Below are 23141 nucleotides of genomic sequence, written 5' to 3' on the forward strand. Positions count from 1 at the left end.
AATTTTTTTTATTTTCCGGGCCAGCGACTCATAGTTCACCTTCTTTTTCACATATTTTTGCTCAGTGCTACTTTTATGGGGAATAACAACGTCAATAATATACCCGGTCTCGGCATGGTAGCGGAACTATTGTGTCCTGCTTCTGGTTCGTATCGATAAACTGAACATGTTTCCGTGATGAGCATGCAGTATACTGGAAACAGGCAAGTGCGACCATGAGTCCGCGAAGAACTTTTACCCAATTAGCCTCACCTCTTCCAGCGGGAAGACTCTAGAGCGTATGCTGGACATCCGTTTAAGGACGATCAAGAAGACGTTGTCCTTCTCCAAATTTCGGCATTTTTATCTCAAAGGAAAACGCACACTTTCCTTCACGAGGAAAAGTTAAGATAGTGTTCGTTGCCGTTCCTTAGCCTTCCTGGATATAGAGGGAGCATTTAACAACATTAATACCAAAGTTATCAAAGAGGTTTTAACTGGAATAGGATTTGAAAGGTGCCTTGCGTATTGGATAGCATACATACTAGGATACAGGATAATCTAATCTGATCTGAGGAAGCTGGAGCAGAGGTCATCTCTCTGGTGCGCTCCTTCGTAGGGAAATAGTGTCATTGATTGAGGATGGGTCTCTTGACATGATACCCGTGGTTCGTACTATCTTGATGTACGATTTCACTGTGTGGAGGCCGACGCTTACAAAAAATAAAGAACCGCATTACTGGGGATCGCAGTCCTCATGCCCTAAATGTATTCATCTACCTCCTCCCTCTGGACCACCACATTAAATACTGGACAGCGAAATCCTACTGGCAGAGTAAAGAGGAATTTTGCTGTGGTCTTTCCAACCAGGACAAAGTAGAAGAACGCCGTTATGTAGCAAATTTATGACAAAGTATTCTTTACGGATGGATCAACTGTTTGCAAAGTCGATGGCGAATATTCCTCGGATACACATAATGTAGCCGAGTTGTTTCATTTTCCGGGATTCGCAAGAGTATTCCACATGGAGATACTGGAAACCTCTCAATGGCCGAGACATGGTCAAGCGGCTATTAAGTTTTGTACTCAGTGCCGACAACCTCCAGGCTGTTGAAGCGCGTGTTAAGGGAAACGCTTAACAAATCTATGCTACAGCAAAGGTAGGTTTAAATCCCACTACGAAACTACAACAGCAACAATTGTAGTTACGTAGTGGGAGCGGATGATATAGAGGTTGATTTCTTCAGTCCATTTCAACCGCTGTCTACGTGAACCAGTTGAAGTGGTGGGGATTGATTATTGCGAACCAGCTGTATCAGGTGGCACTCTGCGCCTGGTAATCATGATGCCTAAAAGTCAAACGGTTCCAAGATTGTTTTTCATTACGGGAACCCAACCACAAAGTCAGATGGCTCCCGCCGGTTATTCGTACTGGACCTTAGTTTTCTCTTTCTCCAGAGGGAGTACGCAGATTCTTAATTAAAGAAAACCTTTCCGAGGTGTCTTCGCCTGAGGTCTGAGGAGGGCGGACAGCTGTATATGAAGTGCAGGGCCGTTTCCTTCAATTCCTCCTGCATACAGCCGAAACCACCACCCCCGATTTTCTATCCGGTAGTTTAATGCGCAGTGTCCCGTTAAAATACCTACAAGGCTTTTCAAGTCCCACTTCTTAAGGCACAACGAAAATGCGCAACCCCAGGCTCACAAGGATTTTCGCCTGCCGACAAGAATTCAAGTTCCTCCACTCGGCTGCGTGAGTCATTGCAATTTCACCCTTCAGAGTATACTTGACAGTGGATGGCCGGATGCCAAAAGCTGGTTCTGCCTCCACCATTGTGGATTCAGAACCTTGGCGAACCAGCCTGTCCTCATTACCGGTGAAGTTTGAGTGCTTTGACACCCACATCAGGAATGTTTCGTTAAGTTAGCTAAGCTTCTGGAGCAACTGGTGGCAACTCTACACCAACTGGCTTGAAATGGTGTTGCTGTTTAGTGCTAATAATGCTGTCCGACTATCCGAACAGATTCGAATGGTGCGACCCCGCCATTGTTTTCGCAAGCATTCTTCTGCTGCCTATGAAATGGCATATATCTCCCCCTGGAATATGGTCGCCATTTTCCCGAGGGGTCGGCCCAGTCCCATAATTGGATTACCCGGAAAAACTCCGGGTTAACGGCTATATCGTTGGTAAATGCTTGTGCGAAGACTCCTTCCCTGCGGGCAGCTCCTAAGACATCCTACTTCAATAAACTTTTCGCTGGCCAACATGTGAATTTTTCTCCATTCCAGCATGTGAAGGATCCAACTGATTAACAGCGCATCGATTCCTTGCTGTCTTCCTCCGTCACAAATTATCGCGAATGAGGCATAATTGAAGGCACCTTCGATGTCCATGAATGATTTGCCATAAGCACATGGAGTGCTGTTAGCGTGGATTTGTCTTTCTGGTAGGCGTGGTTTATAGTGAAGCCGCCACTTAGGAATGTATATATCTCTTATGAACCGCTCTACTAGCTTTTCCAATCCAAGTTAGATTGATCGGTTAGAAGTTTTCTGCGTGCGTGTAGATGCGTTCCTTTGGTTTGGGGATAAATATCACCTTCACATCGCGCCAGTTAATTGGAATATAAGCGTGTGCTCGGTATGGCGGGTATATATTCCAAATATTTAGACTCAGGGCATCCATTCCCTCTATTACTAGCACAGAAATGATGCCATTTGGACTTACAGACTTGTATCTATGGAACGAGTTAAATGCCCATTTTACTCACTCTAGTGATACTACATTGCATGTTAGCTTCCAGTCAGCTGGTTGAGGGCTGTATGTGCCTGTCGGAACTGAGAAGAGATTTTGGAAGCTAGTCGTTTTTATTTCTCTATGGCTTAGGATTAACAGTTATTAAATGAAATAGGAAAATTAGCTCTTGGAGCTAATTTTTTAATTAATAATTAATAGAAGTGGCATCCGCCATTACCAGGGCTAAGCAAAGTAAGGGTAAGCTAAGTAAGGGCTCGCGTCTCCTGAAAATCGGAGGGCGAAGAGGCATAGAGTGAGATTGTGATTCGTCGTGGATCTTCCCTCTCGATTGTTGGATTCGGGTCTTCAGTATTTTAGCTGCAAGCCCACGCGATCGATCCGGTATTTTTTCTTTCGTTTCCATCTTCGTTTGCAGTGTTTGGGTGCGGAATAGACCTTTTTGCATTTCAGGTTCCGATGCATCTCATTGAAGGACACGCGACAATTTTGTAAATAGTATAAGAGGGGCGGAAGTATTTCCCCACAATCCGGTGCCTGGGCAGCATAAAGGCGTGGGGCCGCGTGTGAGCGAAACATTTCAGTAGAACTAGACCTAATTGCAGGTGGACCGTCACTGTTGACTTCGCCATTTTCTTTGGATTCTAGGATACCTTAGTTGAGCCTGGTTCCCTGAGAGGGGCTCTCGCAAGATGTACTGTGATTGCAGATAGTAGTTAAAATTTGTGTTTGCTGAGTATATGTACTGCTCCTTAAAATTCTGGTAAATTAAAATATAGTAGCTCATATTAGGCAACTACGTATCTGAAAATCCTTACACAAAAAACACATCAAGCGCCAGACCTTATTTTTAAATGGTCAGAATGAGAATTTGCAGTTGTTGCACTCCCAAAAATATTTGAGGATGTAAATTGGAAATATCAATTGTTACTTTGAACACATTGATTTTCATTAGCAAGACCAAATATACCAACGATTTAACTGCTGCCGGAAGCATCCTGGCCTCACTTAATATGCAGCCTGAATATGATAAAAAAAAAATATGACGCCCTTGAACCCGCCTAAGCACGTTCCGTTTCAATTAAATTTTATTCAGAACAACAACGACGGGGAAATAAGAAAGCATAACGGAGAACTAATGCCTTCAGTCGTCTGTGAAAAATGTTCAACAAAAGCCAGGACATTAATTCGGAGTTTATTGAATTTCTCAGTTGGAAGGAGGAAAGGACACAATTTTACTCATCGTTCAGATCGCCCTACAGTTCTCTGTTTCGTGCCTGCTTCCGCAAACTTTCCATGTTTGATCCGTTCATCTATCAGGTCTCACCAGCCGGCCATTCATCCTGGCTCCCACTCGCTGTAAGTGCCACTCCACGCAGGATAGTCGTGAACTTACCTTTTCGATATCTGATTCAGCAAAAGCCACTTTTTTGTCGATGGTACTCAGGAACTCCGGCGCCAAATGGGCTGTGATATCGTGGCACGGGGAAGCGTCCACGTCATTAAATTTGTCCAGTTGACCAAGCGATGCTGTTCCGAGCGTTGTCGTCACGATGAAAACGACACGTCCACGTGAGGTGATTTGTATTGTCGATGGTCGGACGAGTGGCAGGATCCTTAGTGTTGACGGGGTATCTGAAAACAAGAACAAAAACCATTGAGCCTCCAGAATAAGAAATTGGGAAGGAAGTTTGCTGAAAATTGAGTAAATGATTCGACATAAATAAATTTCATTGTAATGCAAATTACACGCCTGGAACTGGGCGTTATGAGGTCGTTGTGAAAAAACAGGACAAAAAGCTTGGACTTGAGATTTAAAGTGCTCTTAAAGATTTAGTTTAGTAGTGACAGGCATTACTTTTAGCACGGTAGGAAGTTTTTGTGATTTTGAAAGTATCTGCCCCTTTTGTTCCAAGGAGGGTAAAAAATTAACTAATATTAAAGGTAGTGTTCAAATGGAGAGAGAGGTGTCGCTTGGGTTTGCAGCAAAGAACTGACTCGGTATAATCCATGAGCGGATAAATAGCGTAACTTTTTCCCTTCCTTAAAATTATGACTTCTATAAAAAGTCTAACTACCTAGCGAGATATGTACAATCCTAATTGAATCCAACTCTTAATAGAAACAAAGTTTTACATAATCACTATTCAAGCCATAAGGAGAGAGCACATTCCCGCCTACAAGTGATTCCCAGCTATTGTGCGATCTGTAAAGCAAAGAAAAACAAATGGCGAGGAATGTTCCCGAGACAATCAAGAGGAAAAATGTGACTATTTGTCTTTAGTCATGACGCTCAAATTAAGCTTACATTAGGTTGATAACTTCGTCCATCAATTGGCCAGACAATGGTCAGAAGCTCGACGAACAATGCTCGAATAAAACTCCACTAAAGCTGGTTAGATTGGTACCAACTTTTTCATCAATTCCCCTTCATTCCACTCTTCTGCTCACGAGTCCTTTTTAAAGTAGATACTAAATAGAAAGTACTTGGGTACTGATGTGACGATTCCCAGGATTTAATGAAACTTTTCCCATACAAACAATGCTGACGTTCGACTGGGTTCTATGATAATTTCCATTCATTCCCGTTCTGATCTGTTTTGCGACGAACAAACGTAGGGGACGGGGCTGACTCAAAATAGAGAAAACGGACGAGCGTGAAAGGATCCCAGATTCGCTTTGAACACAGTGTGAATACTCGTACTAAAGTCTAGATTAAAAAGATAATGCTGGAGTAATGAATGGAATTCTTTTGTTTTAGGGAAATTGCAATTTTTATGGTGCATTGTTGGAAGATTAGCTTTTTGCATTGCCGGCATCGGAAATGGTTCAATAGGTCTGGGGCTGACGGGAACGAATGACAAACGAAAATAGTATTCCTGTTGGGAAAGAGTAACTTTCGTAGTTAGTCCGTGGCAGGAAGGCCATTGTGTGGATGGAATTCCAGCCTTTTTCATGTCAACCATCAGAGTTCAGGGGATAGCTATTGGGTACATAACAGGAAGGACGCACCGTTTTTAATTGTTTGCTTAGTCACTATTTAAATCATATCATTGTGATCTACAAGTTGAAAGTAACATCCTGCGGGTTGAGTTTACATTTCTCTATTTCGAGCATAAAGTTCAATTAATGCATGAGCTAGAAAACTGAAACCAAGGAGTACCCGAACGTCAAATACGTTGTGTAGGGGCAAAGTTTGAAAATAGGTCAAAAACCGGACGATTACGCTTCAGGTATGAAAGGTTTTCTGTATTTCTTGTGTAAGAATATTTGAGTGCAGAACTGTTCAGTTCGTACGCAACTTGTAATCTACCTGTACTATATATGCATTCAGCATTTCAGACTGCTTACTTTAGCGTGGTATTGATATTCAATGTTTTGGGTTGCATTAAGAAGACTACACAGGAAAATCGTCTCCCGCGCATTGCTTGAAATTGTATAGTGGAAAAAATCATTGCGTATGTTCGACTTTTTGCGCAAGAAAAATTTGCGTTTGCTTCGATGTTAGGGCCATCCATGTGATGCAGTACATCGATGTGCAGCCCCGTGGCTGCGAAACACACACAAGCTAACCATCTAGGCGCCATCGTCACACCAACAGTAAGCTACCACGTCCCTATCCTGCGAATCCGCATTCTGTGCCGCTTAGATATATGATTTGATCCTCATCTATGGGTTGTAGTAAATTTACGCGTAAGAGGAAACTTTGAGCCGGCGATAATATGCTTTATATTAGTCTTTATTATTGCGCACTTTTATGACTCCACTTACTTACTCTCGCCAGTTTTCCGAAATAGTAATATACTATTATTAACTTTATTTACATATAGGGTATTTTGAGGCCTGGATACAACAAGACTATATTTGTTGAAAAAAACATTGTACACCCTATTTGGCATGTATGGAGAGCCAGGGAGTTACACAAAGTTCAGCGATTGGCTTGTGGTATCCCTGGAAGTCTTTCTGGAAGTAACCCCTCTCCAGCTGCATATACAAATGCAGGTAAGGAGGGCGATATTCAGAATCGAACAAAATTGATATTCGTTCTAAGTGGTACCCCGAATTATTGATACAAAGGCATAACATGACGAGGGAGAGCGTGACGGTCGCATACGGCCTAATACGTCAACTGATTACCTGGTACACAGCAAGTGATTACCTGGCACACTGGCACCGGGGTCATTAGTCCAATGAAAAAGTATTTTTAACCAATGGGCAAGCACGTTAGTATATTCTAGGCGGAAAAATTAGTCATAGACACATGGGTCTCCTTGAAGCTCCAGACGAACTATAGGGGGCAGAAAATTGCTATTCTAAGCGACAGCCAGGCGGCAAACAAGGCGCTTAGGTCCAACCAGGACTACATACGCTCGACTCGCACAATAAGATGGGTTCCAGGCCAAGTTAGAAGGCAATGACACAGCGAACGAAGTGGCCAAGGAGGGAGCAGAGACGCGTCTACACAGACTTAAACCCTTCTGTGGAATCAGAAACGGGTTCATGGCTGTAGTAGCCATTATTATTAAAAAATGAAGAGGAACGGGTGAGGGAACTGTACTGGGCGTCCATGGTAAGACCTTGAGGTTGAAAGATTCTCTGAAAATCAGCATACGTCTGCAAAACATTATCAGTGAAGTGCTGAAGTTAGGGAAAAACTGGGGCGCGGTGAATTTCATAATAAGGTGAATTCAGGTTGTGTTCGACAAGGCGGAGCGAAGAGCGGAAGGCATGCTCACTCGAAGCGTGACCCCCTTGCGAAGTAATGCTTTGTGATGATTTCGCGGGGAACAAAGAAGCTTTTCGTGGATGAAAATCCCTCACATTACGGACAAACTCTGTACCAGTAATATCTTCTCAAGATTTCTATTTACAAGCATAGACATTTTTTTAAAAATTTTTAATTTCTAATTTAAATTTGTTTGTGTAAAACAAAACCTTTTTAAAATCGATTCAGTGTCTGTCTGTCACACGCACTTTTCTCCAAAACGGATTAACCGATCCGAACGAAATTTGGTGGATGGATGGGAACTATGAAATACCACGCATACAGCGAGTGATATTAATTTAGGTGGAGTTTAAAGGGGGGCTTCGGGCTTCCCATACATTCAAAAAGGGGATTTAAAAAAAAATTTCACCGGATATAATCGTGTAGGGCAGGCATTGATTAGTACTAACTAACATAAGTTTTGGCGTGAATTGCAAAGGGCGCGAGTAAGGAGACAAAATGTACGCACTTAAAGTGAGAAAAGACTCACTTTCGGAAACTACTCAACCCACAAATCCGAAAAAAATCAGGATGGTGCGCTTAGATTAAATCTAGGCCCCAAAATATGTCGCATTCCAATATCTGCTCAAATAAACTTACTAATAGTATATCACCAACTTTTAGAAATTTACTGAAAAGCCCCCTTTAAATTCATCCTACGACTACCAAATTTCGCACCAGCATAGAGGATAATATTTGGTATACACTTGTCAATTTCATGGAAATGTAGCAATTAACGCCAAAGTTATAGTAGTTCAAAATTAGCAATTTCGCGCGAATTTACTGCTTCCAAAACCATGCAAATAAGATGCTGACGTCATAATTAGCGAGAATAATTGACATTCGCGTGAAATATTAAAGTCGTATTTATGAAGAATCTACTTCTCCCCAGCCCTTTTTAAGGTTTTGTGTAAACAAAACCTGTCTGTCTGCCTGTTAGTCCGTCACACGCATTTTTCTCAGAGACGGTTATAGCGATTGACACCAAGAAAAGTGAGAGCTGTGAATGCTCACCCATATAGTGAGCTACATCCTTTTATGTCGAATTTAAGGGGGGTCCTCACACATGCAAGGGTGTAAATTTTTTTTCATCAAACATAATCATGTCCGGTATCAAATGAAAGGTCTCGGTTAATACTTTCCGAAGCCGGTCTTAGTTTTGGCATTTGTTGGAAAGGTGGTGAGTGCGGCGGATCGAAAGTGATCATTTCTTTATCGAACCCATTCTCAGAAACTACTTAACCGAAAAATCTGAAAAAAAATCAAGAGGCTGCCACGGTATGGTGCCTAGGCTCCAAAATATCATCCATAACGATACCTGTTCAAATAAAGTTAATGATAGTACATTACTATAATTTTTAGTAATTGGCAGGAAAACCGCCATTAAGTTCACCCTAGAATCACGCAGCAACAATGTAGGCTACACCATAGAGCATGATCCTACCAAATTTGGTGAAAATCGCGCTTTTACTAATAAAGTTATAATAGGCCAAAGCGGTCGTTTCTGTCCAAATTCAAGACTTTGAATGTCAAAATCACTTGAAGGTGGATATATTCATATATTACGTGCTACATACTAATGGGACAAATGCACACTCAAATCTGTTTATAAAAGAAATACCAAAGCCTTTCACACCTGAAGCGTCTAGCTTCCGGTTTCCCGACTTGTTTATATCTGATGTAGGTTAAATTCTTCGCATTTGCTAATAATATTAAACTCAGAGTGTGAACCGTTGTTTCAGCCGGCCTTTTGGTCACTTACCATTGACATCAGCGTGAATAACGTGACCACACCACCCATAACGCCTCACTCAAGATATTGAAAACGCTCACTTCTGGGCAGGTTACTGTCATTGACAGAACTGAACAATTTAAATATCTATCAGCTAATGGAGAACTGGGTTATGCTCCTCACATAGGGAAACACAAAACCCTTCATACCTGAAGCGTCAAGCTTCCGGTTTCCCGGCTTGTTTTTATAAGGTTTAGTTGCTCGGAAAAGTTCCGTGGATTTGTATATAGGGCTATAGTGAAGTGAAAATTCCTTGTAATCACAAAAATAAATGCAGAAATACTTCTTGATTGCAGTAAAAAGACCTCGATAGATCTCCGAAAACACAGTAATCTCTATTTCAATCAAGAGAGAAAAAATCACATCTAAAAATAAATAAATTCAGTGGAATTTCCAAAACGCTTACTTCTAAATATAAACCTTATTCTAAAGGAGGATGAGAAATCAATTTATTGGATTTATCAATGTAAAATTTCCTCTAATTCTCTTCATCTCTTTCAAAATGCACGGCACTACCTCACTCATCTCACGCAAAAATGAAAAGAGAACTAATCACATTGGATAAGAAATTTAATATAAAGTTTGAAGGAATTTATTAATTTTTCCCAATTTCACTGTCGGCATCCCTACCGGGAAGTTTCATGATTGGCTTTGGGTGGGCATGCGGACTCTCTCCTTTCAGAAATTGAAAAATGTAAATATATTCATTAAGCAGAAAATTGGTCCGGTCTCGAGGTCATAAGGCAAAAAAGGTTAATTTGCGACTGGATTTTTTTTTTATTTTTATGAATATTTTTAGTGAACACTTTGTAATGAGCTAGTCGACCTGTCTGGTGAATAAAAAGGGCTCCTTCCTATTTACTTGTGTCTCTTTTCATCAGATAAAAATGGGAGAGAGAGTCGCAGGGACGAAATTTCACCTCTTCAACTGCGAGTCAATTTATCAATCGAATTTGCGCTACGCCGGAACTGACTGGCTAGCGCGGAAATCCCGTCCGTCCTTATTAGTATTCTCCTCTCAGAACCAGTAAGCGTGCAATTTCGATCGATTTCATGGTCCTCATTTTGTCAAATCGGTTCGAAAGGCAGCGCTTTAATAACATTTTTATGTCTATTGTCACGCACCAATCGCTCATTCAGCAATAATTCATCGACAACAATACATATCACGTATCCAGTTGTATTCACTGAGCACTTATTTCCAGCCTCCCACACTAGCTCATAATAAAAGTAGAAAAAGGCCTACCTTAGCTTGGTGATTCCCGAATACCAATGGACCAGCAGGGCTCAGACATTTTAAATCCCGCTGGGAAAAATCACCTGCCTGGAAATCACGTACACGCACATATCGTTTACCTGATGCCCTCACAAATTGAAAGCCATCGAAACTTGGGGTAGATATGGGAATCAGGACTGAAATAGGGGCTGTTCACAACACATGTACTCCGATTTGTGATGACACGGGCTAGACGCTTCCACCAGCGGATTGAATCATCACAACTTCAATGGGGAGATGAGTTCTCTGCTTTTCGGGTGAGTGGAGGCAAATGTTAACTTCCGAGAGCGTATATGACTTTCGACATGGCGCTGATGTGGTGGGTTGTTTCGAACGATTTAATTTGATGAAAGTTGATTTGGTATTCTATGATGATGGACAGATAAACATAGGATATGCAGTCCATTTGTGAAAGTGGGAGAATAATGATACCAGCCAACCAGAGGATCTAAAGGATCTAAGCAGAAGATTACAACCCTATGGACATTTTTCAAGCGGGTATTCACATTTTTGTAGAGCTTTTGGATAATGATGCTTGTAAACAAACAATAAGTCTGCGAGTTGATCATTTGGAAGGACACGGGCATCTCTCAATTTTGCCATGAAAATACAGTAATCGCTCGAAAATTAGAACTGGCGGAAATTAGAAAAGCTTGGAAACTAGAACAAACAATTTATTTACATATGCTGCTCTGAAATTAGAATAAGTGGAAATGCCCACGTTCCTTGGCAAGGGGGGCAACGGGAGTTACTCTCGTGACCAACATCACTATCGATTCTGAGACAGCGCGATAGGCAGACACCAACCGCTAAGCTCCAGGTCTCTGTACTTACACAAGGTAATTGCGATACACCTCTTTCCTAAGAGCATTAGCTGGAACCTGCGTGCCATAGAATAAAACGGACTGCGAAACTCCAACAGTGGCTTCCCCACTGCTGCTTTGATTTACTCAAAAGCTCTCAAGATACTTAGCTATTGGTTTTCAATTTTTAATAATTGCCCCGATCGATACAGGACACAGAGTCGAGATGTTCCTTTCAGTTAAGATTGAAACCATGAACAGTCATCCACCCTTTTACCCATCGCATCAATATGCAAACTCCTATTTGTGCCTATTCAAAAAAATGTCTGACTTTTCTGGCATGTCAGGTCAGACTATCGTAGTGCTCGAGAGGTCCGGTCCTAGGGTGGGTAGGTGAGCTGCCTGATTTTCACCTTCTCTGGCCCATAACCTATCATACAGAGGGACGCTCAGATAACCCTTAAACATGCGTAGGTCTGGCATGTTCAATGGATTTTCTAGGAATCTTACGGATTTGAAGGTATTTCTGACATTAAGAGTTACGAGAAGTCAACATCAACGACTATACGGCTTATCTTAATGAATAGCATTATAACCTCCGTGGCAATGTCAGTGTGGATCTTTTTGCTTTGAAATCGAACTCTCTTGGGAACAACTTCCGCCAGTAAATATCACACTGCGTGTCCGGACAGCTGAGTGGTTAGAGCACAAGGCTGGAAGGTCGCGGTTCAAATTTCACTAGTGGCAGTGGAATTTGTATCGTGATTTGATGTCCTATACTAGTCGACTTAGCTGTGAATGAGCTGAGCTGACCACATTGCCTCCTATCATCATCAACGGCACAACAACCGGTATCCGGTCTAGGCCTCCGATAGGGTACTGTAATCCTGGAGTATACCGTTACGGTCTTGAATGAAGTGCTCTAACACACTTCAAGGCCCTGATCCAATTCGATTGATGCGCCAACGGTTATTATTATTATTAAATATCGTATCGGCGATTCTACTCATTAGCTTTTAAAGTATTTTTCCGACTGCATCAAGCATCATAATGTCTGGTATGTAAATAGCAACTCAGGATCTTCCTTGCCTGAGTTGATTTGCACCGACCTTGACACTTTCCAGCGGCAAGGAAAATTGCTTCCTCCAGGTAAGGGTTAAATGCCCGGCGATGGTGGAACACTAGTTTGTGCACCTTTGACAGGATACCTTCGGGTCCCATCTTATTTTCCATGGAGAAGAGCGCCTTTCAAGCCATTGTCATCAACCGGAACGGGTCCACCTTTTTTGAGATTAAGTGGACAGGGCTTCGGCGGAGTCTCGACCTTTCTAGTGATTAGTTATAATCGAGTCTCCACGGTTGCCCATCCACCCCGTCGACTAGCTCGTACCAAGCAGTGGGATTGGCTTTTGTTTACCATTCTGTGGAGTCCCTTTTTAGCTGTAATTTTGTTGCGCGCCACCTCGCAACTATGTAAACGTTGCATCAAACGGAAAACTATTTACATTTTTCTTTGTAGAGTTACTGAAAAATGTTATCCCTCAACACCAATTGCAGATAAAGCTTACCTATTGCCCTTAGGCCCCAAACTGAAACCGCCCGTCGTTACGGACCCAGTGGCAGCAGTTCGTAATAAGTCGGAGAGTCATGTGACTAGGTTTTCCTTCCTGTACTGTTCACTGACTAGCAGTGAATCTGCCTTGACCTGCGCATCGAACTGTGCCAGCATTGAAGAAAGCTACAATCCGGGAAGCCATTCTGTTTTTAAAGTCGGCTTTTGGATTCAGTTTCTCAGGCTGTCCTGCAATCGAGTTGGAAGAAAGTTTAAACCACTGTGCTGATATTACTGTGATGAAATGGCCATAGGAAGACAATATTCCACTTGCTATTCTAATGCTTAGATAGAAAGTACAGAACTGTTCCAACTTCTGAATATCATGGGGTTTTGAATGACACAATACACAGTGTAAGGATTTCTGTTTTTTGTAAGAGGTAACGGGCGTTCGGGTGGAAAGATAGAATGATGACATTATTGACAAAAAGCTACATTCATTCGTTCTGAGGATGAGAAATTGGGTCTCCCATTCAGAGAAAATTAATTTTGCTAATGGTTTGGTCAGCTCAACTAAGGAGAGCAGTTACCAGCGTTCAAAATTGTTCACAAATAAAATGTTAACTATGGTAGTTAACATTTTATTTGTGAAGAAATATTATTAATATTAAATCTGCCGAACAAAAGCTCCAGAAAACAATTGGTTGATTTGACTTGATTCAGATAAGCAGTTTAAAGACAGACGACACCAACCACATGTATCATAGCGAATTTTGAATAGTATGGCAGAAAGGCGGATCTGGTTTGCTAATTTGGCACGATTATCAGTTAATCGCTTGAGAATATCGATTTCTGCGCGAATCTTGTATAAAACAGATTGCCATGGAATAAGTGCTTTGTATATACAGAAACTTTAAGACATGGTCCTCCATCTCATTACATAGCAGTCGCGATAACGCTTAACAATGTAAGATTGAAACAAAGCCGCTTTCAACAGGTCTTATTTGGAAGGCAATGTAATATTATCTCCAACAACTCACGACTTGTGGTCATAATTCGTCAATCCCTCTAGTAACCCAGATTTAAGTTTGGCTTCAACGGAGTTTTTGGAAGTTGCATCAGGATGAATCATCGAACCCAAATATCTATCCATAATGCAAAACAATAAAATATGGAATGATAAATGCAAAATAAAGAAATAAGGAAAGTAAATGTTTTGACCGCGGGCGTAAAGCCAATTTCCTGATGACGTTCCATTTATATACGTCGTGTTGACTTTATGCAATTCGTACTCATATTAGACTTAATCGCACCTTTTTGATTTCTTATCCAAAAATGCTGGAAATATAGATCAAAACTAGTTCACTTGTTTACTAGCCAACAGTGCATGATGCTGTTAATGTAAATGGTAGTTTCCCGTCCTTGGAGACGATGGGTACAAATCTTAGAACACACGCAGTAGAACACAAGATGATTTGACCCGAGAACCGTATCTGAAGATTTTGGCACCTTTAGTAGGAAAGCTGAACATTTGTTGCGATTGGAGTCACCGAGGGGGTCATGGAATCACACATTGTTACTATGACCCCACTAAGCAGCCCAACTACTGATGTAGCTATGGCATCGCAACGTAGCAAACTATACCTTTTCAAGGAAGGAAAGAAACTTCAACAGAGGCTTAGTGAAAAGTCGGGTAGGGAGGATCGGGAGGTGGTATGGCATTTGCAGGCCGACATAAACCCTTGGAATTTACTGGGCAATTAAAAGATTGTGAAGGCAAGATTAGGTCACCTGCCCGCGCTTTCTTGAAGAAATTATTGCCACTCTCTCTCCTCCTCAGGGGCACCACCTTGTCGCGTTGAGGGAGCGTGCAGTAATGTACTACTAAATCCAAGGTATCCAAAACATTAACATAGAATCTATAGACTTGAATTTCCTCTAGTGGTAAGAAGTCACAGACTTCGAATCCATCCGCGATGATGAGCAATACAGTTGCGCCGAGGCACAGACTTTGGAGACTTCACTAAATTGAAGGCAAGCTGGTGACATGGACGTCACTGCGCTAACGTCGGTATATCACAATGGAACCATGCAGCCCAGGCACCATTGCATCCTGGATGACAGAACCTGAGCATTGATTTCGGACACGTGAAGGTAAAGTTTTTATCAATGGCAGGCAGGACAAATTCACAAACGTGGTTTCAGCTTGGCGTTCAAACTGGACTAAAAGCGTTTGAAAGTCTTCAGGAACAGTCATCATATTGTTCTCGACGTTTTCCTGGAAAGATGTATAGTGCATACCATAGCGGAACTCGCACTGGCGAAGGCACTAAATAGTAAATCCTACCTGCTAGTAACTTCTCCTAAATCTCCAATGAGACAAGAGATCGTGTTAAATGGAAAACAAAAGAATGCTCTGCGTGAAAAGATGAGATGCTTTGTTGGCGAGGAAATGGATACCTTCAAATGCGAAATATCTCAAAGAAACTGAGAAAGAGGGGATCGAGCCTCCGACGGTACAGTGTGATGGAAACCTGGGTACAAACCAATCGTGACATATGCCACGAACTGTTTTCTATTACATAGTGACTAAGTTTATGTCGAAAAACATAAAGGTTAATCAAATTAACCGGAAGCATGCCAAAGTCTTTTCTTATCTGCTGGCAGTGATGCTGACAAAGCTGATTATATTTTTCTGGTCCAAAAACGATTCGATATACCAACATATGTCGCACTAGATGAGTTAAGGCAAGGATCTGTTACGAGAGATCCATAAAACCGAGAGCTGGTGTCTTAGTGCCAAAACTATAACTTAGAGGCAACTATGCTGAGATAAATAGGGATCTGGTAGTGCATGCATAATTAAGTGGCGATGAACTTTTAATAGGTTGTGGTGCAAACGCTTAGCAAAATTATTGGAGCAGTAGCAAATGCAATCCTAGAGGAGAGACGCTATTTGATTTCACCATTTCATTGGGCTCATGACTGTAAACGTAGGGTGCGCCCCTACGTTCGTGGGCCAAGAAGAAGTGAAGTAATTGACCTAACAATTTGTATTTCAAAGGTGTTAGAATTGCTCACAGACTGGCGGATGCTAGACGAAGTCTCAATCTCAGACCACTGATATTTAGAATCCAATCTGACTATTGCAGGCGCACAGACTTCAATGTAAATGCGGAATTCTGAAAAACAATGTTTAGTGAACTTGGGAATAAAGGGTAACTCTCTACGCTACTAAGGACACATTTACGATAGAAGATCAATTGGGGACTCCGAGACGCACATTTGTAGAAATTTGAAGAGGCTTGTTCTTCTACCTAAGGCAAACCTGGTAAAACGGTTCTGTGGTGGAACCGAGAATTGGATAGGAAGTCAACCAGACAATTTCTAAACCGCGGTTGGAAAAGCTATAAGAATGAAGACTGGTTATACGGAACTCACCGCATGAATATAAGAAGCTCGTAAAATATTCGATGCGGGACTCTTTTAGAGCATACTATGCGGAACTAAAAGGGAAAAGAGGGACCTCCAGGTTGTGCCCAGTCCTTAAAAGGGATAAGTTGCCCAAGTTGGACTCTCATAGACAATCAGATAGATCTTTTACAAACTCCAGAGTTGAGTCTGTACAGACTCGATTGGAAGTATATCACTTGGGACAACAGATCTACAGAAGTGAGTTGGCAGTATCTGTAAACCTTTCAACACGAGAATGTTCCAAACGGAATCGGAATACTGCGAGAGCAGTGGTTACCCATGAAAAAGTGAGAGCTGGTATAATCCCGGTCGAACATTTCGAAGCACCTGGTGGCATCTATTTAACCATGCTAAAAAGAAAAGGTATGGATCACCTGGAGCAACTACTAAGAAATATGTTACTCTCTCTGGGCTGCGTGCCCACTCCTTGGCAGAAAGTAAGGTAGCCTTCATTCCGAAGTCTCGGGAAATAACTTTTCATACCTAAAGAACTTCAAATAAATCAACTTAACATCATTCTTGCTTAAATGTGTGGAAAGACTGGTTGAGCATCGCATTCGTGGGAAAGCGCTAAGATCGTACCCACCAAATGAAAGACAACGTGCTTACCAGCATTTTGCTCTTCATTCTTTGATTCCAAAGAAAGAGGATGCAACTTTGAAATATAAGTACGCGGTATGAGTATTCGTGGATATTGAAGGGACCTTTGACTGTTTCCAAAAACTTGGTAATGTAACCAGAGGACATAGTGTGGATGGTACTTGAATCAAGTGGATCTATGCTACGCTAACGCAGAATTTGCTGTGTGCGTTCGCTATCTAACAACAAAAGTGATGAGAGCCGTGACACGGCTATCCTAGCTGTTGATCAATACCTCGGAACGATATGTAAAAATATACAAAGCGCCGTTTATTTGATTAACAGCGGGTGCCTCAGACATCGGTTTCTATTTTCCACCACAACGCATTATCTACTAAGGGAACTAGATGGACTTTGCTACCAGTGATGTGGGGTACAGCTCTTTAACTCTCCGAAGAAGTGAAACCAATATCTCACAGCTTATAGCCGATAAGCGGACCATTGCCTCAATTTGTGGACTTAGGTGTCAGGAAATAATGTTGATGTATTGTGCTATCATTGGGGCGACGTTCGTATTGTGGTGAGTTAAGGTAAAATAAAAGAGTTTTTACTATAAATTAGCCACACTGCAAAGATCTGTGTGCCTGAGAATTACTCAATATGCGTTCTTCGAATTGTTTATTCAGAGTCCTGCAATGAGGGCAGCCCATAGATTAATTCGGTTAGATCTATCGGGAAACAATGGACATGAGTGGCCCCTTGCAAGAGTTATTGGGAGAACTTAATTCAGTTTTCGCAATGAGTTCTGATTTTCGGATTACCAAACAACTGTTTGGTAGAAGATTTGAAAGAATCTTGAAACGTTGAGAAAACTGAGATGAATCAGAACAATGTGTGGCGGGACACACGCAAGTCTTCTACACCGATGTTTCAGAAATAGAACAGAATTCTGGAGACGGAGTCTACCTCTCGCATGAAAATGAGAAGCGGACTTTTCCTTTGGAACAATATGCCACGATGTTTGAAGTATATGCAATTTTAAGAGCCCCCAACCTGTATGGATGACGAGTGGTTGAAGGGCATGTGCATCGGAATCTGTCGCGATATTAAAACTGCATTGAAGGGCGTTGAGCAGTCTTTTCATCACTTGAAAAATCTTTCAGAAACAACTGCGAAGAAGCTTCTCATAATGACAAATGGCAGAGACATACCAAATTTTTTCTGTCAGAATCTAATATACAATACATACCGTAAAGTTTATCCTACCGAAAACCAGGAAGAGTTGCAGAGGTTTTGTGGGCATTCTGACAGGTCATAATTCTATGTAAGTGCCTCGCCTATGGACGCATCAGAAGTCAGATCTTCGGTGCTGATAAGTTCCAGTTGCAGCGGGTTGCATCACATAAACTAACGCAAATCCTGCGATACTAAGACGAGTCCGGGATATTCCGTTAGGCGGGGGAAGCGAGTATAATGGACCACTAGCATGCAAATGCTCAGAGACTTTGCCTCCCCCACATCCACCTACTATTTAGAGGCCTATTTTTGGTAAACGCCCAACTTACTATTACCACCATTCCATCAAAAACTATTTCTGGATTTCACATTCATTTACAGATAATTGAAAGGGATGTAAGGCTTCCCTTTCAATCATAAAGTACAAAGTATTTGTATAGCAATAAAAATCCATGATATAATACCAAATATCCTTTACGTTCTCTCTTCAACCTATTTGAATTGCTCTCGGCATTTTATGCTCAATCCTTTTTTGCACACTTCTTCTCACTTCTACAATCACTGCAATAAGTCAAAAGAGCATAATGGAATGATGTAGTGCCGATTGAAAACTGTTAACCCTAGTTATCTAGAGATGCAACCTAAACGGATAATAAAACCTTTCAAACTCACCAGTCAAAAATAAATCCTGAAGTGCTTGTACTGCTTGACATAACAGTGCCCATCCTTCATATTCACTTAATCCACCGGGCTTCAATCTTATAACATCGTCCAGAGTAACACAATTAGTCTGGCTCGTCAGGGCATTTGTAGAGCGACTGAGCTGAGTGGACATGCCGCCAGGCTCACTATTAACTCGTCCAGTTAAAGGATATCTAATTTCCTGCTGTGACAATGCCCTGCCATAATTTTTGGCTAATGTGGCCGACATGCGAGCCAGCATATTAGAATTTTTCTGTTTTATCTGTTGCAGAAAGTCACTGGTGCCAGACGAACCAGATGGTACCGCACTGTAGGTTTTAACGTGCATCTGGTTTGATTTAATATCCTCGTGGAGGTTTCGTTGTAGTAGATAGTTGGTATCCCGGCTGCCGCCACCACCGCTGCCACCTTGACCGCTTCGCAATTTATGTGGTAGCGTTTGATATCCTTTTGCAGGGAGCAGCTTGTCGGCTTTTCCCTTTGCGTGGAATCCGTTGCTGGCGGCGCTAATTTCAGGTCGATTGACATTGCACGCAATTGGGTATGCGGATCCGGGCCCAGAGGCTGAGTTGGTATTCTGCAGAGATGGATTGCTGGAAGTTTTCGCAGATCGGCTTTGTTCAGGATGATAAATTGGATTCCACTGGTCGGCATTCACATTCGCATTCGTCATGTAGTGCTGACTGCTGTATATATTGTGCGTTGGAGATGCTGCGCTGCTGCCAAAGGTGGTTGACTTGCTAACCAGATTGCCTACTGAGCCTGGCGCCACGCTGGCCATATTGCCTCCACTAGGTCCTAATGCTACCGAAGGACACTGATTGTGATAACTATGATGGTAATTCGATAATGGATTGTTGCCGATGACAGGATTTGCATTAGCGGCGTGTGGTAATGAACGAAAGTCCTTGGAGACCGGGACAGCTTCTAATTGATGGTCTCGATGATGATTTATCGGATTCACTTGAACTTGCTGATGTTCGTGATGTGTGAAGTGGTTCAGATGCTGATGGTGGTTTAAATGTTCGTTATTGTCATTCTCATTGAAATGTGACTTTATTATTGGCTGTTGCTGTTGATGTTGCTGATGCTGGTGATCATTAAATTTATATTGTAGGTAAGGCCCCCTAGGCAAAATATTAGTTAAATAGGCACCGTAGGTGGGTCGATAATTTTCTACTTTTGCAATCGCGTTTACGTTTTGATTTCGATTTTCATTACTAATTTGATTGATTTTAACAAGATTATTACTATTACTAGCACTAACACTATCGATTATATTGTTATTATTGATGACGGTATTAGGGTTGCCGTTGCTATTACTATCATTGTAATTGTTGTCGTTTATTGCTGGTGCAGTTGCTTCAGAGGCTGGTGAATTCTTTGGTGACAAATTGACCATATTTGTGCTGATTTTTGGTTTTGTAGTTTCGTCTGATCGTTGATACATTCTGAAAAAGATAGGGAAGAAATTTATTAGATATATGTCTATCAAGACGTTAATTTTAAATTAAGGAATCTAAAAAAAGTTTGATAATCATAATTATTTAGGGTCAGATATACCATTTTTTCTGCAAAATTATTTGTAAGAATATTTATTTTTTTCCACAGTCGACATTTACGGTCATGTTATGCACTTCATATGGACTTACATTTACAGCCATTTGTACAGTGTACTCAATATTTTCACATAATCTTCCTAACTTCATAAATATCAAAAGAAATTTATTTTCGTAAAATAAAAGAAATGAAGTCAAATCTCACATTAACTAAGGATCTTGGGATTTTCTTCTAAACAAACACAGCAAAAACAAAGCAAGTTTCCACGAAAACTACCTGCACCGAACCATAATAACGCCCGACTTTCCTTCGCCAGGATTAAAGGCGAAGCACGACAGAAACACCATAAGGAACTAAATCGTTGGTCCGTTGACCACTCTTCCATTGCCCAAAGTGACGGCATGCACAAAACCTGTTTTCACTGTCTCCTTGTCGGGGTGCACTTCTCTAGTGCATATGAAATTTAGCGCCAGACCTTCCCTTCTGAGTATAATAAGATCGGCAACTTGCGTGGTTGAGACCTAGGAACTGATCATTCACAGCTCTCTTATTGGTAATAACGTTGCATGAATAGACAGCCAGGATTGTATCCTCTCTTTACAATTTGAAGGACAGGAAAATTGTGAGGGAATGTGAATACTAAGAAAGTGATGCTGAGGAATTAGATTAGGGTCAATTGGATTTAATTGACGATCCCTTATATTCCATATAATTGAATGATGGTGTGATAGGTCGAGCAAAATGTGAGAGACGTCGTGTATATTGATAAATCTGATTGCGAGAGCAAGGTCGCTCAGTATATCAGGTTTTTCTTTAGATAGTTTTTGGTTCGAAAAGTATCTGTAGCACGCTTGCAGGAAATGGAAATTTGTTAAATAAGGGTTGAAAGTAGATCTCTGGTTTATCTCTGTGAATAGCATATTCAATAAATTTTAAACATTTATTATTAAATTCATACCATTTTTGAGGAGCTTCCAACAGATGTCAACAAATAAAATTTTTGCTGAGAGTTATCAATCTGATGAGAGAATGCATTCAATAATATGTAATAATCCCTATTTCTTCCCATTTTGACACCCCCGCCTTTTCTAATTACGCCTCTCAATTTCATAATTCTCAACTCGAAAATCATTAATATTCGACATCTAACATTTAAAATAATTTATTTTATTTCTATTTTAAAAAACAATTCGTCAGTTTCCCCCAAAACCAAGAATCCATTTTCATTTGAACAATTCCAAATCTTATTTATTAATAATTTTCAAATGGTGCAAGCGAACATTGACAGAACAAACCGTTTGGTGACCCTCGTAAATTTGGTCATATTACATATTATTGGATCCAGGCAGGTGAGTGATCGTTGCTGGGAGGAATTTGCATGCTACATGCAAACAATTAGTTGTTTTTGTATTTGCTTGTCCGATTCGAACTTTTAAGTTCAAAGCCGGGGAGATCCGACTGATTAGATGGGCAGCTAATCAGCTGGACACGAGACATTTATTATTGGTCTTTGAGGAGTGAAGATAAAGGCACAGGTGGTGCGGTGTGAGTCGACTGGAATTGTTTTGGTTCGCGTTGTTTCCATTTTGGATGCCAATTTTTCCGTGAAAAATTCCCTAAACATGAAAGTGGTCTTCAATAAGGAATTGGAGTTTAATACATAATTTCGGAATTAATGTGAAAGAAAACTGTTGTTGAAATTTGGAGCCGTCTTGGGAGCAAGTGTGTGCTAACTTTCATTTCCTAAAACAATTTACTTACAAGGTTTTGGCAGTGTTTGAACGTATAGTATAATTCTTAATAAACAGGCTATTGAACTGATTTGAGATAAATTCTTTTTGATTTGAGAATCACCTTTTTCTCTTCCCCTCTTTGACCCTGCAAAACTCCCCGTATTAAGACGCACGCGGTCGAGCGGTTAAATTTCTTTATTTTCGCATTTCGGGTGATGTTAATTCGGTAGGCTCGCACGAATTCTCGTATTTATGGATTTTTCAGGATCCGGCGCGAACCCGCACATCGAACGTGCATTTTCGTATAATGACACGTGAGGGATCGAATTGCTCAAAGGATCCCCTCACAATCGGGCGGACCTTCACGGTCAATTTCACCGTCTTTTTATGTTTTTGGGATCGCTCTCCATTTTCAGTTGTCGCCGACCACTCAGGATAGTCTTAGACGATCACCAATTCCACTCAATCATTAGAAAAGTCAGTTTTTAATGTTTTACTTGTCCAGGGACCTTTCTTAGGTACAAGGGTTTACTTTTTCCCAGTAAAAGAAATTTTCTTTCCATTATGTTAGGGTAACTCTTTAGTTTGGCGAGAACCTTGTTCTCGTGCGCCACATCCCGAAAGGGTGAAACAAGGTCTGGTTGACAACGAAATCGTGGAGCCGAATGGTGGAAAGGAAGGAATTAAAAGCTCTATCGTTTGCTGCGAGCAGTGGCAAGTATGACAGACTTGAGCCTCAACATAGTGTGAAATCTCGGAACTTTATTATTATTATTGCACTAGTAAGGGAAACAGAAGCTACCCCATATCGTTAAAGTTCAACGTTGACGTTGACGAGCAGCTAACGAGGTTGACGAAACACTTCACCACTGTTCTCACCCTCTTAAACTTGCGCGTGTTGTGGATGAAATGGCTAGCTACCGTAACATACGTG

The 23141-nt window shown here is 41.3% G+C and overlaps 1 protein-coding gene across 4 annotated transcripts in view; it reads right to left on the minus strand.

Annotated features, from left to right (window-relative positions):
- The window catches only part of LOC119652307, a 710323-nt gene that overhangs the window by 239265 nt on the left and 447917 nt on the right, over nucleotides 1-23141 (minus strand). For all 4 annotated transcript variants that reach the window (XM_038058200.1, XM_038057485.1, XM_038059052.1 and 1 more), the window contains 2 exons: nucleotides 18885-20365; nucleotides 4132-4370 (listed from right to left, as the gene is read on the minus strand). In XM_038058200.1, the coding sequence (XP_037914128.1) occupies nucleotides 4132-4370; nucleotides 18885-20364 (1719 nt within the window). In that variant the 5' untranslated portion in view covers nucleotide 20365. The remainder of the gene's footprint in view (nucleotides 1-4131; nucleotides 4371-18884; nucleotides 20366-23141) is intronic.

Source organism: Hermetia illucens, chromosome 1 (genome assembly GCF_905115235.1).
Source record: "Hermetia illucens chromosome 1, iHerIll2.2.curated.20191125, whole genome shotgun sequence".
Taxonomy (NCBI): domain Eukaryota; kingdom Metazoa; phylum Arthropoda; class Insecta; order Diptera; family Stratiomyidae; genus Hermetia; species Hermetia illucens.